This window comes from Podarcis filfolensis (assembly GCF_964270895.1).
Source record: "Podarcis filfolensis genome assembly, chromosome: 1".
Lineage (NCBI taxonomy): Eukaryota > Metazoa > Chordata > Lepidosauria > Squamata > Lacertidae > Podarcis > Podarcis filfolensis.
In genome coordinates this window covers 46582185-46601043 of record NC_139604.1, presented here as the reverse complement: position 1 = coordinate 46601043, position 18859 = coordinate 46582185, and the positions used below count along the sequence as shown (strand labels likewise).

The window sequence follows — 18859 nt, the reverse complement described above, 5'->3', positions numbered from 1 at the left end:
TAAATTAGCCCATTAAGGATGGGCAGTACAACAAAGACACTCTCTCTCTCTCTCTCTCTCTCTCTCTCACACACACACAAACAAACAAACAGAAGGTTCCAGACACTGCCCTGCTGTGGAAATCTTCTTATTAATTAATCCAAATAATCTAGCTTTAAAGAATGCAAGGAAAGTATGGGGGTGGGGGCCAGAGCATCATAATACTGTAGTAATGCAAAGCACATATTTACAGAAAGGTATTCTGCTTATTGTAGACAATTCCAAAGTGCCTCTTTTGTAATTATATGAAATAAATATTATGTATGAACTGAAAGTGTGTGTGTGTAACATCTGTTCATGCTGCCCTTTGGGCACTCCCACTGTTAAAAGGGGAATTAGGTAGTGAGCAGAGAAGGGCCTTTTTTGGTTGCAGCACCCCATCTGTGGAACTTCCTTCCTAGGAAAGCTCACCTGGCACCTACCTTGTTATCTTTCAGGCACCAGACAAAGACTTTCCTATTCTCCCAGGCCTTTCAATTATTTCACCTACTCTGTGAAGATTGTCTCCTATTGTTGCTACTACTTTTTATGCTGTTTGATCTGTTATTATTGCTGGCTGTATTTAATTTGTTTTAATGTTTTTTAAATCATCCTAGACCAAGTGATAAAGGGGGTGGGTGGTGCAGAAATGTTCCAAAACAAGCAAGCAAGCAAGTTCTCTGAATTTTAGGGTTCATAGAAAATATGCTTCTAGATCCTGTTTTTGTTCTATCTAGGGAGTGGAATCTTGTATTATCTAATAGGTATGTAAATATTGTGGATGGTGAATAACTGGCTCTCTCTTTTCAAAGTAAAATACCGTTTGATCCGTCAGATGTATTAAAAAAAAGAGCTCAAAGTTCTTCTGGTTATTCATATAATGCTATGGAAGACAAAAATGGATGGTCAAGTAGCCATAAACTTTATCTAAGGTGACAGATATAGATACAGCCATTCAAAAATCAAATTACTTGACCTATTCAATTTCACAATGTTTATAATGGTTTATATTAACTTAGAAAATTCTGACACTTAACCCTTGTCGTTGCTTTAACTCACCTTTCTCACATCTGAGCTCTTTGGTTCTGTTGTCCAAGTAATGATCCTAGAAACAGCAAGTTTTGCCTCACTGGAGTTTGCAAAATCTGTGGGGTCCATCTGTCTGGCCAAGGACTCAATATACTTCAGGATGGCCACTTTTACCTAAAGTGAGTGGGATACTTCTGTAAGTAAGATAGAACACTGCAAATTCCCCAAACCCCAAGATCTTTCCCTGCTCCTATTCAAGAATCTGTGGGTCACTGATTGCTATATAAAAGTCATCTCTAGATTTTCTGAACGCCACTAAAATATAAACACTGGACAAAAGACTACCTTCCCCACTGTGGTCCGTGGTCAAGTACTATGTTCTCAGATGCAAGCATTTCCCAATGTTAATGCAAAAGCTTTTACTTGCCTTAAGGTTTGGTGTTTGGGTTTGATCTACAATAAATCTCATCAAAATATTAAACTGTTGATCAAACGGAAAAGAATCCCTAGAGTGGAAAGAAAAGAAAACAATGCATGACAACAAATTCCATTACTAGTCACAACATTTATGCACACAAGAGGCCACATTTGCACATGATGCTAAACCACGGTTTGTAGTATTTAGATCAGCAACCTGTGAATTAACTATGGTTAATCTCAAACAACTTGCAAATATAATTGCTGAAGCTGGCTTATTTAAACTAACCATAGTTAAGACTAGCCACTTTCAGGTTTGGATGTCGTGGGAAACCGATTGAGAGTGCAAATGAGAGCTTCTGAAGTCGTCCTCCAGGCTGTGTGGGATGAGGAGCAGGGGGAGGGTGACTTCCAGGCATGTTGTGTCTTGTTCTTGTTCATACATATTGCATTCACCTATGGTTTACTGAGGTGTGCAGACACGGCTAATGTTCAGTCAATAACAAAGGTTCTAAAAAGATAGTTCTCTCTCCCCCCCCTCACTTTCTGTTTCATTCAGTTTTCCTTTTCTTGTAAGATCTTGTCTCAGATGGAGAAATGATGCAGCATTTACTACTCACAGCCTGGGTGATGGAGCACAAAAAACAGAATATTTTTTTTTTTAAAAAAGACGAGTCTCAAATGCAAACATGCAAAAAATTTTGCAAAAATGCAAAGCTGGTTCTTTGGGCATTGCTACATGCAGCCCTTGTTTCTTTGACCTGGGGTTCCATGGAAGCCCTCTGAAAAGGGAGGGAAGCTCTATAGCGTAGTGGTTGATGAACGACATCTTCCAACTTACGCAGTCCAAGCATAGACCTTAACTATTGGCTGCTGAAAAACTGTCAAGAATCCATTGTCATAATTTAAAGCACTCTTGTACAACTTTAACAGTCATGGCTTAGCCCAAGGAATCTTGAGAACTATAGTTTGTTAAGGGTGCAGGGAATTGTAGTTCTGCGAGGGGCTTCCTAAGAGTCCTTAACAAGCTGCAGTTCCTAGGATTTTGGGGGGGAAGCCATGACTACTGAAGTTGTAGAAGAGTGCCTTGAATGTATGGTGTGGGTGTGACCTCTGGGCTCCAACGTTTATGCTGGTTTTAAATGAACGGCAAGGTTCCCTCAAGTAGTAAAGCAAAGTAAATAGCTTCTCTCCTGAAATGTACCAGGTTTAGATATACTGCTAAACCAGTTTAGTGTTAGAGAAACAAGACTACCCGAGATTCAAGCGTAAGCACTCTCTCCTCGCCCAATGTAGCCATGAGAATTTTATTGGAAGCACCCACTTCCCGGTTGAAATTAACTGTAGTCTCTTACTACATCCAAACTAGGAACTGCAGTTAGTTTAAACTGTGGCTTATTTCAAGAATGTGGAATCTTTGGCCGTCCAGATACTGTTGAACTACAATTCTGATCATCCCTGATGACTGATCAACAGCTGGGGATGTTGAGCATTTTATTTCAGAGGATCACAGGGGGGGGGTTGCTATATAAAAACACAGAAAAGACATACAATAATAATAAAAAAATACTTCCCCATACACACAGTTTAAACGGTCATCAATTGTTTAATTGTTTTTATTCATTTATTAAATTTCAAGTAGTTGATATCCAACATCATCTGGAGGCCCAGATTCCCCATTCCTGGTTTACTAAAAGAAGCCAAAAACCACAAATTGATCTTAACTTGTTTCGATAAACCATGGCTTAAACTAATCACAGAATGGTCTAGATGCAGCAATAAACTGTGGTTAGTTTAAATCTAGAAATGTTCTGCTGATCTCCTTGTTGTGGTTGCATCAGAGGAGCAGGAAGTAGGGTGTGCTTGTGCATGGGGTCCAAGCAGGCTTCTTCCTGTGATGTTAAACTACGATTTCATGTTATATCCAAAGCGGACCATTATGTCTAAGTGTCTGGTGAAGTCACCTTGCTGGTAGGTTCACAGGTCATCCATTGTTATTTGCAGACACACTACCTTGTTACATCCAGAGCTTTCTGCACTTTTGCCTGTACTGAGCCCAGCAAGTCAGCTCCCATCTTCTTGAGCAACTGTGTCAGGAGGACAAAAAGCCAATCCTGCAAATCATCCTTGTGAATAATGATGAAGTCTACCAGGGTTTCAAGAAACATGCTGAAAACCTATAAGAAATATAGAGATAAGGGGGGGGTAGAATAATAGTTATAACAACACCGCAAACATGTCCAAAAGAAGAAGAAAAAGGGGGGGGATCTACTTTAGATATGGAATACTTTTAGAAACAATGTTAGCACTGTAAACTTTCAGGATGTGCCATATTAAACATATAAAAGAGGTGACATGGAGGGGTGGGGGTGAGGAGGAAAGAGAATACACTTACTCTCTGTAGTGAATTCCACCGCAAAACAGGCCATGCAACAAAACAAACCATTCATTAGTACATAGATATGGAGAACCAAAGCCAACTGCTCTAGGGCAGTTTCCCCCAATACCCAGATAATATATGCATTCACATAAAGTTTGAGACATTTGTTTTATTATAGGCTAGAGTTAAGTGTTTACAAATTGATGCAAGTAACATATTTTGAAACAACCTTTCTTACTGCACATTAAGGAGATGTTCTGCCCTAAATGAGCCCTACTTCTGCAATGCTCAAGCTTCAGGAAGAAAGGCACAAATATTTCGTAGTGAGATAATTTCTTTATACCCCCACTTCCTTCACAAAGAAGCCTTAAAATATTACACACAAAGTCAAATCTGTTTCAGAGCATAATGACGCCGTCAAGAGATTGAGACAAGCAAGGTTTCAATAACAAGCTTGTTTTATACCAACAAATATGTACATTCAGAAAATATTACAGGTTTATCTTACAAGATCTACTTAAGATTTTACCTTGCTGTGCGGGTCAGCAAACATGCGTGTGAAGATCTCGCACAGTCTTTTCAACTCAACTCGGCTGAAACACAAAACCCAAATGAGAATATTGTAGATCTTACATAAAGTATCTGTAAAATGCTGGAAAGGAAGTATTTTACACTTACTGTCCGACCATAAAATGTGTGGTACTATGAAATACAGTTCTTAAGATTGGTCATATTCACAAACAATATAATATGTGGAGCTATTAATTCAGGATATGCCAATTTTATATGATAGTTGAGTGTAATGAGTCTCCCTCCTACTGCCGGCCTGATGACGGGTCCCACAATTAAGACCATATTAATCAAAAATGATTTACTCTACACTGCTTTACTTCACAGCCCCAATTTTAAGATGCTGGTTGCCAACTTTAAAACCACAAATGTTTGGGGGCTGGAATATTCCAAAGACTGCCTTCTCCAACATGACCCTATCCATCCACTGAGATCTTCTGGGGAAGCCCTGCTTTGCATCCCACCAGTATTAGAAGTACGCCAGGTGTTTACATGGGACAACACTTCCTTGGTTACAGCACTCCCTCAGAAGGAGAATTTAGCTTCTTCCCTTCTTTAGGGAGACTGCAAATGCCATTCCGGAGGGCTTTTTGTTTAGGGTGATCACCTGCCCTCTATTTGTTTGCTGTGTGGCATATGGCTGATCGGGCTTTCCTCTTTTGTTTTTTTTCTGCTGCAGAACCTTTTATTATCACTGAACTCTACAATTCTATGATTCTAAGGGACCCCAAGGGTCATCTAGTCCAACCCCCTGAAATGCATGAATCTCAGCTTAAGCATCCATGACAGATGGCCATCCAACCTCTGCTTAGAAACCTCCACAACACACACACACACACACACACACACACACACACACGCGCGCGCAAGGGCATTCCTTAATCCTGAGTTAAAAATAAAGGGCGGCATAGAAATTAAATAAATAAATAATACCTCTCTTAATCTTACTAAAACAATTACCTCAGTGTTCTCTGGCTCTTCAATAAGTTTTGTAGACCTATTAGCCCCTCTTTCCTCTCAGACCAGTTGGAACTTGCACAGTGATTTAAGACCTCGGCCACATCTTCCGTCTGCCGCAGATAGTGTGGGATACCTCCATTTCGGGAACCGTAGGAGCGCTCTGAGCAAGCACTTGATGCGTCACTGTTTGCATCATCATCAGAATACATCCCATATGGCTCATACCTTCGTCTCACCGGCTTTTTCTGGTGGGGGGAAATTAACCCTGAGCTTAGTGGGCTCCACGTGATCACACTGAAGCAAAAACTAGGAATTTAACACCAAAGAAGCCTGTTTGACCCTGCTGGTGACTATGGCATAAAAACATTTAAACCACAATTAAACTGCATCAGGAGTCTTAGTGAAGAGTGACATAGACAAAATATAAGCAGTGATAACAGAAAAGGCCCTATGAAAGAAGAAACTACCGATAATGAGATATCATAAATACTAATATAGAAAAGAACTGCGGAGATAAAACATGTAGCTAACAAGCCAGTGATTTCAACTGGAAAAAGAGAAATATTCTGTTGCTGATATCGTTTTGTAAATAAATAACAAGGTTTGCCTCCAAATTCACCTATATAAATTCAGATTTTATATAGTATGTCATATTTATGGTTTTAAGTATTGGTTCTTCATTAATAAACAAGAGTCATAATTATGCTAATACAAATTTCGTTTAGTGAAAACCAATGTCTTGAGAGCCCAGGTTTGCAAATAAGATATTTAGCAATGATAATGAATTTCTGAAATGATTACATCACACTCCGTAAAAGCTACTCAAAGTATACATTGCGGAAAGATGTGCACACTCCCTCTAATCCCAATGAAGTTCAAATCCTAAGAAAATGTGTAAGACGAGCACAGGGAACCCCCCGCCTGCTGGCATCAGCATAAGATCCAGATGTCCCAAAATTAGCATTAGGAGAGGTTCTTGTTTTTGGAATTGTGTATATTTATGGAAACCTAAAGGCTATCACTAGAGTGCAATAGGCTGCTTTGAAAATTCATATTTACTTTGGATGTAGTCCTTATTGTCACATAATGTGTGTGGATGGGCAATGCCTTATGAAGAATGGCAGCTATATGCCAAATGAGAGACCATCTTGCCTGTGTGTTCCTGGAAGACCTGCTCCCTGCCTTGCAGGCCTTTACCCACCTGGCCTGGGAGCGCAGAGCCCTAAGTAACTCCAGCTGAACTGAACACTCTTGGGCTGGGGTGTTGTTTGGTGAGGGGGGTTGTTGCTGTTGGTTTTTTGTATCTTTATTTTAGATCCTGTTGCGATTTATGTGGAAACTGTTCAGTTTGGATGCATATTTTAAAATATTTAATTTATTGTTTAAGACTACTTTTGCTATGTCGTGGTTCTGTATTATTTTCATGTTGTTAGCCGCCTTGAGCATGTTTTGAAATGTGGAAAGGCGGCATACAGCAAAATAATAATAATAATAATAATAATAATAATAATAATAATAATATGGAATATGCTCCCACCCTTGCTAGAAATACCTAATTGTGCTACGCAACATCAAATAACTATTATTTTCAGAGCTATGTATTACACCCGATTTCCTGATCTTTCCCACCCTCTACATAATTTAGCATATATGCATATACACGTGTACATAATAGTAATGTTTTATTTGCATAATTCATTAAAGGTATTTTTTTCTTGGCTTTTCTTGTTTTCTTTGACACACACACAGACACTAAGTGAATGATACAGAACGTGTTTCTGAGGTCCCAATTCCACAGCTTGATAGGGCTCTAACATATCAGAATAATTACAGCACCATATGAATTCTGTAACAGGAAAAGCAAAAAAAGAAAAAGGAAAAAAGGAAAAGAACTAAACAACAACAAAAAGTCAAAAAGTCAGGCACTAGTACCTTGCTTCTGGAGTCTCCTAAGAGCTGTATGCAGGAAAAGATTGAAGGGCGGGAGAAAGCATAAGAGAATTATGTCAGAAGCTTATGCAGGGATTGCACTTGCAACAAAAATGTACAAGCAAATGTGTCTTAGCAAATAAAAATATAAATTGAGCCAGATTTACTTCAAGCAACACAAAATTAAAATGGGTACAGAGCATGGTACCAAACAGATTGCTCTTCTGATCTCACTTCCCAATGCCTCTTCAATTCACGCATAGGTGATGCGCACTTAGCATTCTGCCTACACTTAAAGCCAACATTATCCTATGCCATTCTGACACTTTTATACAACTCCAATAAAAAAGAATTGCAGTCCTGATTATCACCCCTAAGCTTCTGTTCTCCTTAAGGTGGCATTTGAGGACATGTTATCTCTTACCAGCCCACAGACACAGAATCGAAGACAGGGAAGAGATAACACGCTCTCTAGCCTCACAGAAAACCAAATAACTAAGAGCTATTTTTTTCTTCAAAGTTGTTCAAATACACTATGGAAGGCATAGGCAAACTCGGCCCTCCAGATGTTTTGGGACTACAACTCCCATCATCCCTGACCACTGGTCCTGTTAGCTAGGGATGATGGGAGTTGTAGTCCCAAAAAACATCTGGAGGGCCGAGTTTGCCTATGCCTGCACTAGGGTCTCCCAGAGCTCCCTCCCTCTCTCATAGCCAGCTGGGACTTATTTCTTCCCCTGAATGTGAAATCCCTTTATCCCAATGTTTCTCAATGACCTTCAAATCAACAAGACTGGTTCTGTACACTGATGTCACGTTTGCTAGGCAGAAACAAAAATGTTTCTTTTGACCAGGTTCAGTTGTCTCTTTTTACAGGTACAGAAGTTAGTGTGTGCCAGGACACAGAATTTGACCTGCAGGGCTTTGTTTGAAATCTTGTTTGTTGGGATAAAGCCTTTTTGGAGCAGCATCTAGACTTCTCAAATACCAAGGTGGAGGGGCAGGGAGCAGAGAATGCTGCTTTTGTGAGAAAGACTACTAGAGATTAGGGGATTCTTTTCAGTGAGAAACAGAGAAAGGCAGGAGACTGGCTACCAAAAGTAAAACAGCTGCCTTTTCACAATAGTAACAACGATAAGGAAAACAGCAAAATTCAACAGAAATAGACTTTGGAGGGTTTCTTGTTCTACTGCAACATCAACTGGACCTGGGTATCTGTCAAACAGGGTTTCAATAAATCAGATGACTGGTCTGCTGCTCTGCATATCTTCAGTATGAGAAGGCCCTATCTTACCAGTTCTGGGGTTTTCTGGATTGGGCTTGCATTGCTAGTCGGCAATGCAAAATACCACTACCTTGAAGTAGAAACAAATTGTCTCTGTGTTCCATGTGGAGAATTGATTTTATGATATACTTGTTGAGGGCAGAGACTGCAGGACCCTTCTCCCTATCAGTCTTTAGACAGATGAAAATAACTGACGCGTGTATGCTTCAGCTGACAGGGTAATCTGAAAATTTATTTTGGAAAAAAATACAGGCCCCAACTTCACTACAGCCCTTTCTTTATGGATTTATGATTTTACTGAGGCATGGGAGAGAGAGCGTATAATTCACATGCTGCACCTCAGGGCCAGTAGTTCCCTGTCAACTTTAACAAACATAAGAGACAGCTTGTACTGAAGTACTGGAGGCCTCGCTAGCTATCCATTCTAATGGAAGCTCTTCAGTCGTGGGTGAGAAAACAAAGTCAGTCATGGATGAACATTTTCATTCAGTAAAAAAATACTGAGATAGGTGGACCCATAGTCTAGGAGCTAGAATCAAGCCCACAGTGTCACTCATAGCAGAACACATTGTACTTAGATGCACTTAATGGATGATTTTCTGGAAATGAGGAGCTTCCAGCAGAGCACTTCTAAGGCCACATTCACGCCACGCATTTTAAACACTATGATACCACTTTAAATTATCACAGCTTCCCCCAAAGAATCCTGGGAGTTGTAGTTTGTTAAGGGTGCTGAGAGTTGTCAGGAGACCCCTATTCCCCTCACAGAGCTACAATTCTCACGAGTTCCCTAGGAGAAGAGATTCATTTTTAGCCTTCCAAATGCACCAACCAACCTTCAGGAGCCAAGCAAAATTTGTTAACACGTCTGGAGAGATTCCCAACCTTCTCAGGCCTGGAGGCACATTTGAAAATCAAAGGAACTGTTGTAGGAACTGCAAAATACCCATTTCACAGAAGTAACAGCAGTACTCAGACCCACCCATCTATCATCTATCTATCTATCTATCTATCTATCTATCTATCCCCAAAAAAGAGTTAAACACACACACACCCAAACACGTAAAACACAGAGCAAAAAAAGCAGGCAACACCCCCCCAATTCAGGAAACTTCCCAACCAACACTCCCCCCAAAGTAAAAAGAATAAAATAAAATAGGGAGGGGCAGGGGCCTTGGTGAGCATCACTGGAGGATTTGAGAGTGACCCCAGATACCAACCACACCAGGGACACCTACTGTGCTGGAAATCAAACCTGAAATATCTAGAACTAGAGACACAAGTCCTTAATGTCTTACAGCTGAAGCATCTCATCTACCATGGTATATAACTGTTGAACAGAGCAGACAGCAATTCGGAGACTTTGGCTGTGCTCCTAAGTGCATTTAGACGGAATATGACTCATCCAAATAAATGAGGCTTACTTCCACATAAGGGTAGTTAGGATCAAACAGTTAATGCTTGCAACTCTTCACTTCTATCTGAGACTACTAGTGTCAGTCTTCTCAGTTCCAATGCCAGCAGTCACAAAAGCTCTGCCTCTTGTGCAGAACGGCTGTGCATTAACTAACTTTATTCCACATATGCCAAACTCCAAGGCAGACATTTAGGCAGTGTCACGCACATTAAAAAGGAACAGTTATAAACAAGAAACAGGAGAATGTACGTACAATAGGCAGCTTTAAGTCAGTTTCTGGTGTTGGTAGCATTGTGTTTTCCTTCTTACCAGTGCATCCGCCACAGCAGCCTCCAGATCTGTGCTTGTGCTGAGGACTCGCATTGCATTCATAGAGGCAGGCAACCTGCCTGGCTGTCCAAGCCCAAACCGGTCTGCACAAAAGACAATATTGAAAGGCATCATTAGGGGAGTTCACAGTCCCTTGGAATATTAATAAGGCTGCTGGCCAGGAATGAACCGACACAGAGAGGGAACTCTCACCATGGCTTTAATTATTACCAGGCACTGTTTTGTTTTGTTATGATCAGACCTCTTTAGCACCACAACAGACTTGTCAAAATGTAGAGTCCTGTTACATAGCTAGCTAGGATCCCAGATGTAGCATTGGACAAGTCACCAGAATACTTTCCTATCGAGAAACAGAAGGGAGGGAGTTGATCTCTTTTATGGTGTCTTTTTAATGAAACAACCCCTGGATATCACTCATTGTTCAAAGGATGATGCATAAGTACCACAACAAAATTTTCGAGTGTGTGCTGTGTGTGTGTTTTAAGAGAAAAATTGTCACTAGTATTCTATTAATTTTCTTTCTTTTTTTGCAGGTCCTGCAATGTGTACTTTTTAAAATACTCTAGAATAGCTAACAATTACTCGACAGTGGCCCAGGACATGGCTTAGCACGAACTAGCAAACATGCGGATTCCAGAGTAAAGACTGTGGCCTTACTGTTGATGGGCTACACAGAGGTAAGCCACGCTTTGGCTTAGCATTACATCTGAATCTGGGTTTCACAGCCTTATAGAAGAAAGACTATAATAATAATAATGATAGAATGAATTTCAAAAGGATTTTTTTTTCAACAGCTAGCGTAGGTTATCAATCAAATAAAAATCACAGTGTTTGAGCTTTTTAAAAGCAACAGTAATGTAGAAACATGGCATGCCAATCCTACTCTAGCTGTAGGCAATTAGCTGAATGGTGGTGTATATCCCTAGTCAGTTCAGTGGGGCCCAATCAGCATCACGAAGTGGATGAGTGTATGGATATGAACTACCTGCAACAGCAGAAGGCTGCATCCTTGCATATTTCCCTTGCTAGATAAGGACAATGATAATCTGCACTACTGAACCATATAATTTGCAACTGTGCAATAAGTGATAAAAAGGTGGTTTGCATGCAAATATTTTAGGGCACACTAATTAGAAACAGCTTAAGTAGCTTCATCTCCAATGAATAGGAATTTCTTGCAAGGTTTAATGGGGGTGTGCAGATTCAATAACAACTGATGCAGGAACCTAGGCATAAACAGAATAAGTTCAACAGGAAAAATCATTTGTGAGCTCTGTGAACTCTGCAATCTTCTCTCAGATAAAAGTTGCATTCAACTTTTGCATTCAATATTTGTTTAGGTCTGCAGGAAGGGAAGCAAGATCAGATCAACTATGGCATAAAGGAAGAATCAATGTTAAGAGGCCAAAACCAATAATTTTCTAAGCATTGGGGCAATTATACCAAAAGTTTTTCATTTTTCAAAATGCGTTACCAAGATAAGGCATTTTAAATTTACAACAAGCACATTTTCTAAAAATAAAAGTAGACTACATGCGAAAATTAAACGTTTTTAATGGAAAGCCTTTTCTGAAAGCAATTGACTGATGATGCTTACAGGGAAATAAAAACTGCATGTTATTACTATTCCCTTTTTTAATGCACCTAGTTGCAGAAGCAGCAGAAATACTTGCTTCAAACGTCAGTTTTGTTTCAAGTAGATCTTCAAGTAGAAGACCTGGTGGAAATGTGACAATGTATATGAAGTGACAAGCCAAATGCACTGTTATGAAGTTTTGTACTAGTCAACCATAATTTTGTAAGTATCAGTAAGTATCTGGTGCAATATAACAGCCACAATCCTATAACCTACCTACTTTGTTAAAGCCCTCCACTGTTCAGTGGAACTATTTGAGTAGGAGGTTTCAGAGAATCTACAAATAGCAGGATAACTGCACTTATGTCTTTGGCTCAGGTGGCATTGCTCAGGTCTCACTGAAAGCCAGAATTTCACCCCCTGGATTTGCATCTTCCAAAATTTCAGTAATAGCAGAGATAAAATGAAGTGTATGATCCAGCCAAAGCTAACCACTTTCATTTGTTTCAATGAAAGAAATGAACCACTAATCTGCATGGGGTTTAAAAGTGCTGAAATTCAGCTGGGTCATGGATTAAGGTAACATTTCTACTATTTGTGGAATATCCACAGTTGAAATATAGAACTGCCATAGTGTGGCCCCATTGAAAGGTACACAGGAATTTTGGGACGTGACGTTTCCCCACAGACATGGCAAATCATTATTTCTATTGCTACCTGCTTCCCAAAATCAAGGAACTGGTTGCACTTTCATACATGGTAAACTGGCCCCAGAATGTGCCACATGCAGCTTACTAGGCTAATTTCGTGACATGCGAATGAACAAGAAAGTGATCAAAGAGGTATGTGCAACCAAATTTGCTCCAGAAAACATACATAAATCTAGTACTCTTGCCCAGAAAGTAATCACCAACTTGATTTAATACATCAAGATCCCAACCACCCTGGCAAGAGCTCCAATACTGAACAATTATTTGACAAATCATGAAGTAAAAGAAATCTTTGCATCCCAGTGTGGTTATGGCCACCCTCCAGGAAAAAGGCATGCCACTGGGGAATTAACTTTCAAGTGAAAATATTCCTTGTGTAGGTTGGTAAAGAGTGAAAATCTAGCTCCAGCAATGCCAGTTGAAATGCTCACAATTTTCATAAAAACCAGAACTGAATTCTATCTGTCACATGTTATCAAGCAAAACTAAGACTGCATTAGAAAAGGGAAAATAGTTTTTTAAAAGATGTGGATAATCAGAATGGTAAAATAAATCATGTCATAAGCCTTTAAAATACCCAGCAGAAACAACTAAATTAAACTCACATTAAGTTACAAGGTGGCATGCAGCTATATGCCCTACTTTTAGCAAATGGGCAGAACCCATGAGATGGGTGACGATGCAATACATGTTTCTATTGGGACAAATTCTGGGCTTGTCAGTCCCTCACTCCAGAAGAGTATGTTTTCAGTGTACTAAAGCCCATTTCAGAGATATGAATGAAGTTCTCCAGTAAAGTTTCAGAAGAGCACAAGGCAAATCCCAAATAATTTTTCAATGACACCCATTTTGAGACAAATTCTACCAAATCTGCCACCTTTCAAATGTATAGCACAAATTCAAATAAATCATGATCTATAGAAATCTATACTACTTGGCTTAAGAAACTAATGCAAATCCGTAAAGACCCAGTCCAGCTTAAAAACCCAAGCTTTTAATTGCTTGATTTGTGCCTTTCAGTAAATAAGAGTTTTATAAAGCTTGGATTGAACATCATTTTAAAAATTGTATTTACCAAAGAATATTAAACTGACTTTTGCTATTTGCACACCATAGAGATACACTGTACAACTGAATTTTGAGCCACATCCTTGCTGCTGGTCAGCTCTGCCATTTATTTATTGAGCATTAGAAAATTGTAGCTCCAAGTGATGTTATGCGCTTCCTGTGGCTGCTGTGAAGCATGCCCCAAAATACTATGCAATCTGTCTGAACAAATGCATAGAAGATACATCAACAAAGCCCTGAATCGCCATTTTAACATTGTTTCCTTTCCAGGAATAACAGTATGCAAAACCAAAAAAACCAAGCCACCTTTTAAAAAAATGCATTCAAAACTTAAAAGTGACAAAAGCATGTTTAAAGGGAAAAAAAAGAAAGCCTATGGCGGCGGTGGTGGTGGTAAAAAAAGAAGAAGCACATGCTAAATGAAGAGCGACGTTTGTGACTGCAAATGTTAAAATGGCAATAAAAAGAGACACTATTAAGAAGCAGACTCATGCAGTTAGCACTTGTTCACCTGACTGCCCAACAGAATCAGCAGTGGAGAGAGCGCTAGTGGACCTGGAATGACGTCGAGAGGCTGCAAGTAGAAGGAATGGCAACACCCACAGGATTAACACACATGTACTCAAGACAGAAAAGTGCCACAGTCCAAAGAGGATGCACATGATTAATACCAACACTGGCGTTACATAGTGAAAAGGAAATGGCATCGCATATGAATGGACATATAAATCGAGTGCCAGCCCCACAAGCAGGACCAACACCCAAAGCTCCCTTGCTCACCCCGACCCTCCCCCTCCAGCTATGGGGCATGATGCATGAAAAACAGAAGGGACCCCTTTTGAGACTTCCGAGTTACGTGCAGTCCAGCAGAGACTGAGAAACATGAATCACCTGCTGGGTTCAGGAGAATCACTGATGAAAACATGAAATGATTAACTTGGAAGCAATAGGATTTAGGTGTGGTCCGTCTAAATCCTATGGCGGAATCGCAATGAATCCTTAGAAACTGTGCTTGCAAGTGTTAAACCTCAGTAGTTTCATTCATAGATGCGAACCCATGGTCAATAAAAAGACAATTTGTAGTTCAGGGACAAACCAACAGCGCCGGAGAGGAGTGGAAAGACAACATAAGGAAATAACTTTCATGACATATATTTGCTGCAGAAATTATATCCCCAGTACCACAAAGCAGGTAACCTATTAAAACTGAACATATGATGCTACCATAGACATATTCGGGCTCCCTCTTACAGGTAGCATCTCTCCCATTCCCCAGGCAGAGCGATTTCCCCAGTTCTGCTAACCCAGAATCCATTAGCATTGAACGTGGGAACTTCTGAATTTAAAGCAAGTGCTCTGTCGAGAGTCTAATTAGGGTACCATATGGTCTGGACAACATGCAGCTACAGTACGGAAAAGAACAAATCTGGATTTGAGAGGAGATTTGAATCATTAATGTTAGTTACAGACTTTACACTAAATATAGAATCCTGAGGTCAGTTTTGTAGCTGGAAAACATCCAAGCACCCAAAAAGTAAAAGGCACCAGCACTGACAAATAGTCATTTAAATCATTCACAAGTGCCAATAGAGTTAAGCAGTCTGGTCACAGTATACTTACCTTTGGATCTAAGACAACAAAGAGTTTGTATCATAATGATGTATTGATTAATACAAAAATCAAAGAGGTCACACATTATACCGTGGAAAGAAGCAGATTTGGCTGGGGAAATTGTCATTTAAATACTTTCACCGCTTATTTATTCAGCTGCTCAATCTGCAGTTGTACTGCATGCATGCTCATGCTTTCACTAGTTCTGAACTCAGTTTTGGATCTGAAAGAGCACCCTTCACTTTAACAACTAAAAGAGTCTAAGGAAGAATAGAGCCGAGAATTTGGTGGTTGATGTAAGATGGCAAAGATAAACCCTGCTAATTTTTTTTCTTCATTTCATATACTCTCCATTTGATCCCATCTTGGATGTTTCAGATATCTATATGTGGGCCCATTTTGCATGTCACATTATATTATACGTAGTATAAAACAAACTGTGGCTTTGTGTGAACTAGCAGTTATAAAAAAATGATTATGACTTATTTTATTGGAATAGATTGTTATAAGATCTGTGATCTTGTATATTTTGTTGTTCTTCAGCTTGTTAAACTTCATTGTGTATAGTAATACAGATGAGTGGTATACAAATTAAAAGTGACATGAAAAATGAAAAATTGTTGCTAAAAAGTTCCCATAGTTCTCTTCCCCGCCTTCTGCTGCCGCCATGCTGCATACGAAACAAGTCAGAGTCTGGCTTGCTGTGTTGCCCAAATAAACTATTAATATAATGTGATGTGCAAAACCAGGAGATGAGCCAGGGTAGTACTAACATTATTTAGCAAATCTATTTCAAAGCCTATAGTTGCATTTTATATAAAATGCTATTAAACTCTTAAAATTGAATTTTGATTTAGATTATCACTAACAGCAGTATTTTTCTTATCTTGCCTTACTAGAAGAAAAAATATAAATTTGAATATGTTAAATGCTAGGAATATGTACAACCGGTTGTATACTTGGACAGTAAGAAAAGCATACAGCTTTGCATTAACAGTTGAAAAGTTTCTAAAATGGTACATTTGATACATGCACATGCGCCACTAAGACCTCTTTGGGTTTTAGTTTTTAGTTATAGTATATGACTGGAGAAAACAACATAAATATTTGGTTCCAATATCAGACACACACACAGAGAGAACCCAACTGCTCCTTTAAATTCATATTTTTCGTGCCTGTTTGCAAACTTTGCAGCCCAAGAACTGAGTCACAGAACAACAGTGGAAAGAGAAGAGTCTTCCAAATGCTTAAGCAATGCATAGAGATTCCCCTGTATTTCCATGCCGTGCTCCACATGTTGCATTGATCATTGCCAGGCTATGCAGCAACAAATGCCCCCCTTCTCCTAGCCTAATGGGTAAACACTCTCAAACATTGGCAATACGAGGCTAAGAAGACCGGGGTTTGTGTTTTTGCTCAGACCTTTTTAAAGCCATTCCTTAATCATCCTTTAGAAAGTTATCTGAAACATTCCAGAATTCAGATTAATATTAATAAATCTTAGTTAAAGAAGAGAGGATGGTTCCTGAACACACAAATCCCTAACCTTGTTTTAGCTATAACAGATCACCGAACTAGAGAAATTTTAATTATCAACAGTGAGTAGAAAGGTTTTCTGATTCACCTATGGCAGCAATAGTCACTTATCAAGTAGAAGAAATTTTTGTTTTTTGTTATATTGTCATTCTATCTACTATATATTTTTGAAAGCTGTGTGACGTCTGTCCATCCATTAGTTCTCTAAGCCTTCAGACCTTTTAATTGGCATGATGGTTCCTGAAGCGGGTTTCGGTCTATGTTTGGAAACCACCAGATGCCATTTTGAATCAACATGGATTGACTGAACCTTTCAAAACAACACTGATTTGGACACATATGAAGATATAAAAACTGCCAGGCTCCTTCTGCAAGAATTCTCTTCAGAGAAGGACCTGGTCCTCCCAAAGCAAATACTACAGAGGAGCAGGCTGGATCTGGGGCCTTCAGAGTTCAAGGCATCCCAACACCCTTCACAAGACACAGAGGGCCCCTGAACAGAAGCTGAGCTGCTACTGAGTCCAGGGGAGCTCTGGAGCCTATAAGTGTAGACCTAGTGAGCTGGAGTGCCTGAAGGCTATGAAGGTTCATGCATTAAAGCTTCTAGTTTCTAGAAGGAAGCGCTGGAACAACATCCTTGACATGCCTTGACTGGATTTCCTGTGTTTTGTCCTTGGACGGCTTCTGGACCTTGCTTCTTGTGTTATCCTTACGTTCTGGTTTGTGACCAGACCTTTCTTTTTTTAGGACTACTAGATCTGAAGCAGGACAGTAACCAATTTTTGCATGATGGCTGATGAGATTGAGAACATTTTCCCTTCCACTAAATTTGGATTCAATTGGATGCCATTTTGAATCAAGATGGCAGACTGAATCGTTCTAAACTGCTCACATTTGGACACCTCTAAAAGATATCGTCACCAATGTCTGAGGCCTACAGCTGAGCTCTGGATGTGGATCTGAAAGCTCGTGGTTTAAAGACTCCTTTTCCCATCAGCAATGTTAGAAACCAGCCTCTACAGGTGTCACACACAGCAGGGTTACATTCCATAACATTTGCTTTCCTCCACTATGAAATCTCAATGAGCGTTGGGTATATAGTGCTAAAATGCGAAACACAGAGAGTGGTACTCAATTATGTCTTACTCAGAGTAGACCCATTGAAACCAATGGCCCTAACTTAGTCATGTTCATTTCTATCCCACCCTTTTTCTCCATGGAGCTCAAGGTGGCCTGTACATGGTTCTCCCCCTCATTTAATCCCCACAACAACCCTGAAAGGTAGATCAGGCTGAGAGGCAGTGACTGGCTCAAGGTCACCCAGTGAGCTTCATGGAGGCTGAGTGGAGATTTGAACCCTGGTCTCCCAAGTTCCTAGTCCAGCACTCCAACCTCTATGACAGGCATAGGCAACCTTCTGCCCTCCAGAAGTTTTGGCCTACAACTCCCATGATCCATAGCTAACAGGACCAGTGGTCAGGGATGATGGGAATTGTAGTCCAAAACATCTGGAGGACTGAAGGTTGCGTATGCCTGCTCTACGACACACTGGTCTACTCTGAATAAAACTTAGCTGAACACCACCCAGTTCTTGGTACATGATCACAAACTACCTGTCTGCTTTAAGCAAGTCACAAGTACCATACATTGTAGAATATACTGGAATGGTATTTTATATTCAGACTGAATACTTCTACAAAATCAACTGGTGCCTTTCAAGGCTTCAGGATGCTCAGTTTCCTTCAGAATATCTCGCACAACTAATTAACCAATAATACAATAGAAAGCATTCATTACGAAGAACCAAGACATTGCACTACCAATTTGGAAGCACAGGTTTTTCTTTGGACTAGGGTTGTTGGACCATAATTTTAAAAGCAAAACCGTGGAACTTCTGTGAAATTGTGATGAATCCATTATGCCCTATAAATACAGGGCATTTTAATCGCAATTACAGCTGGGGATGGAGTTACCCTGCGACAGCAATCTTGTTATTGCATGCATGCAAGCCACAGGATGGAGT

At 39.9% G+C, this 18859-nt stretch overlaps 1 protein-coding gene across 22 annotated transcripts in view; it reads right to left on the bottom strand.

Moving 5' to 3' along the window:
- The window catches only part of CLASP1 (cytoplasmic linker associated protein 1), a 163330-nt gene that overhangs the window by 37054 nt on the left and 107417 nt on the right, over positions 1 to 18859 (bottom strand). For 19 of the 22 annotated variants that reach the window (XM_083584380.1, XM_083584388.1, XM_083584373.1 and 16 more), the window contains 7 exons: positions 10315 to 10418; positions 7307 to 7330; positions 5375 to 5619; positions 4374 to 4437; positions 3478 to 3641; positions 1475 to 1553; positions 1078 to 1221 (listed from right to left, as the gene is read on the bottom strand). In XM_083584380.1, the coding sequence (XP_083440506.1) occupies positions 1078 to 1221; positions 1475 to 1553; positions 3478 to 3641; positions 4374 to 4437; positions 5375 to 5619; positions 7307 to 7330; positions 10315 to 10418 (824 nt within the window). Of the gene's footprint in view, positions 1 to 1077; positions 1222 to 1474; positions 1554 to 3477; positions 3642 to 4373; positions 4438 to 5374; positions 5620 to 7306; positions 7331 to 10314; positions 10419 to 14200; positions 14264 to 18859 lie in introns of all 22 variants that reach the window. The other 3 variants (XM_083584369.1, XM_083584387.1, XM_083584389.1) reach the window with 1 other exon arrangement.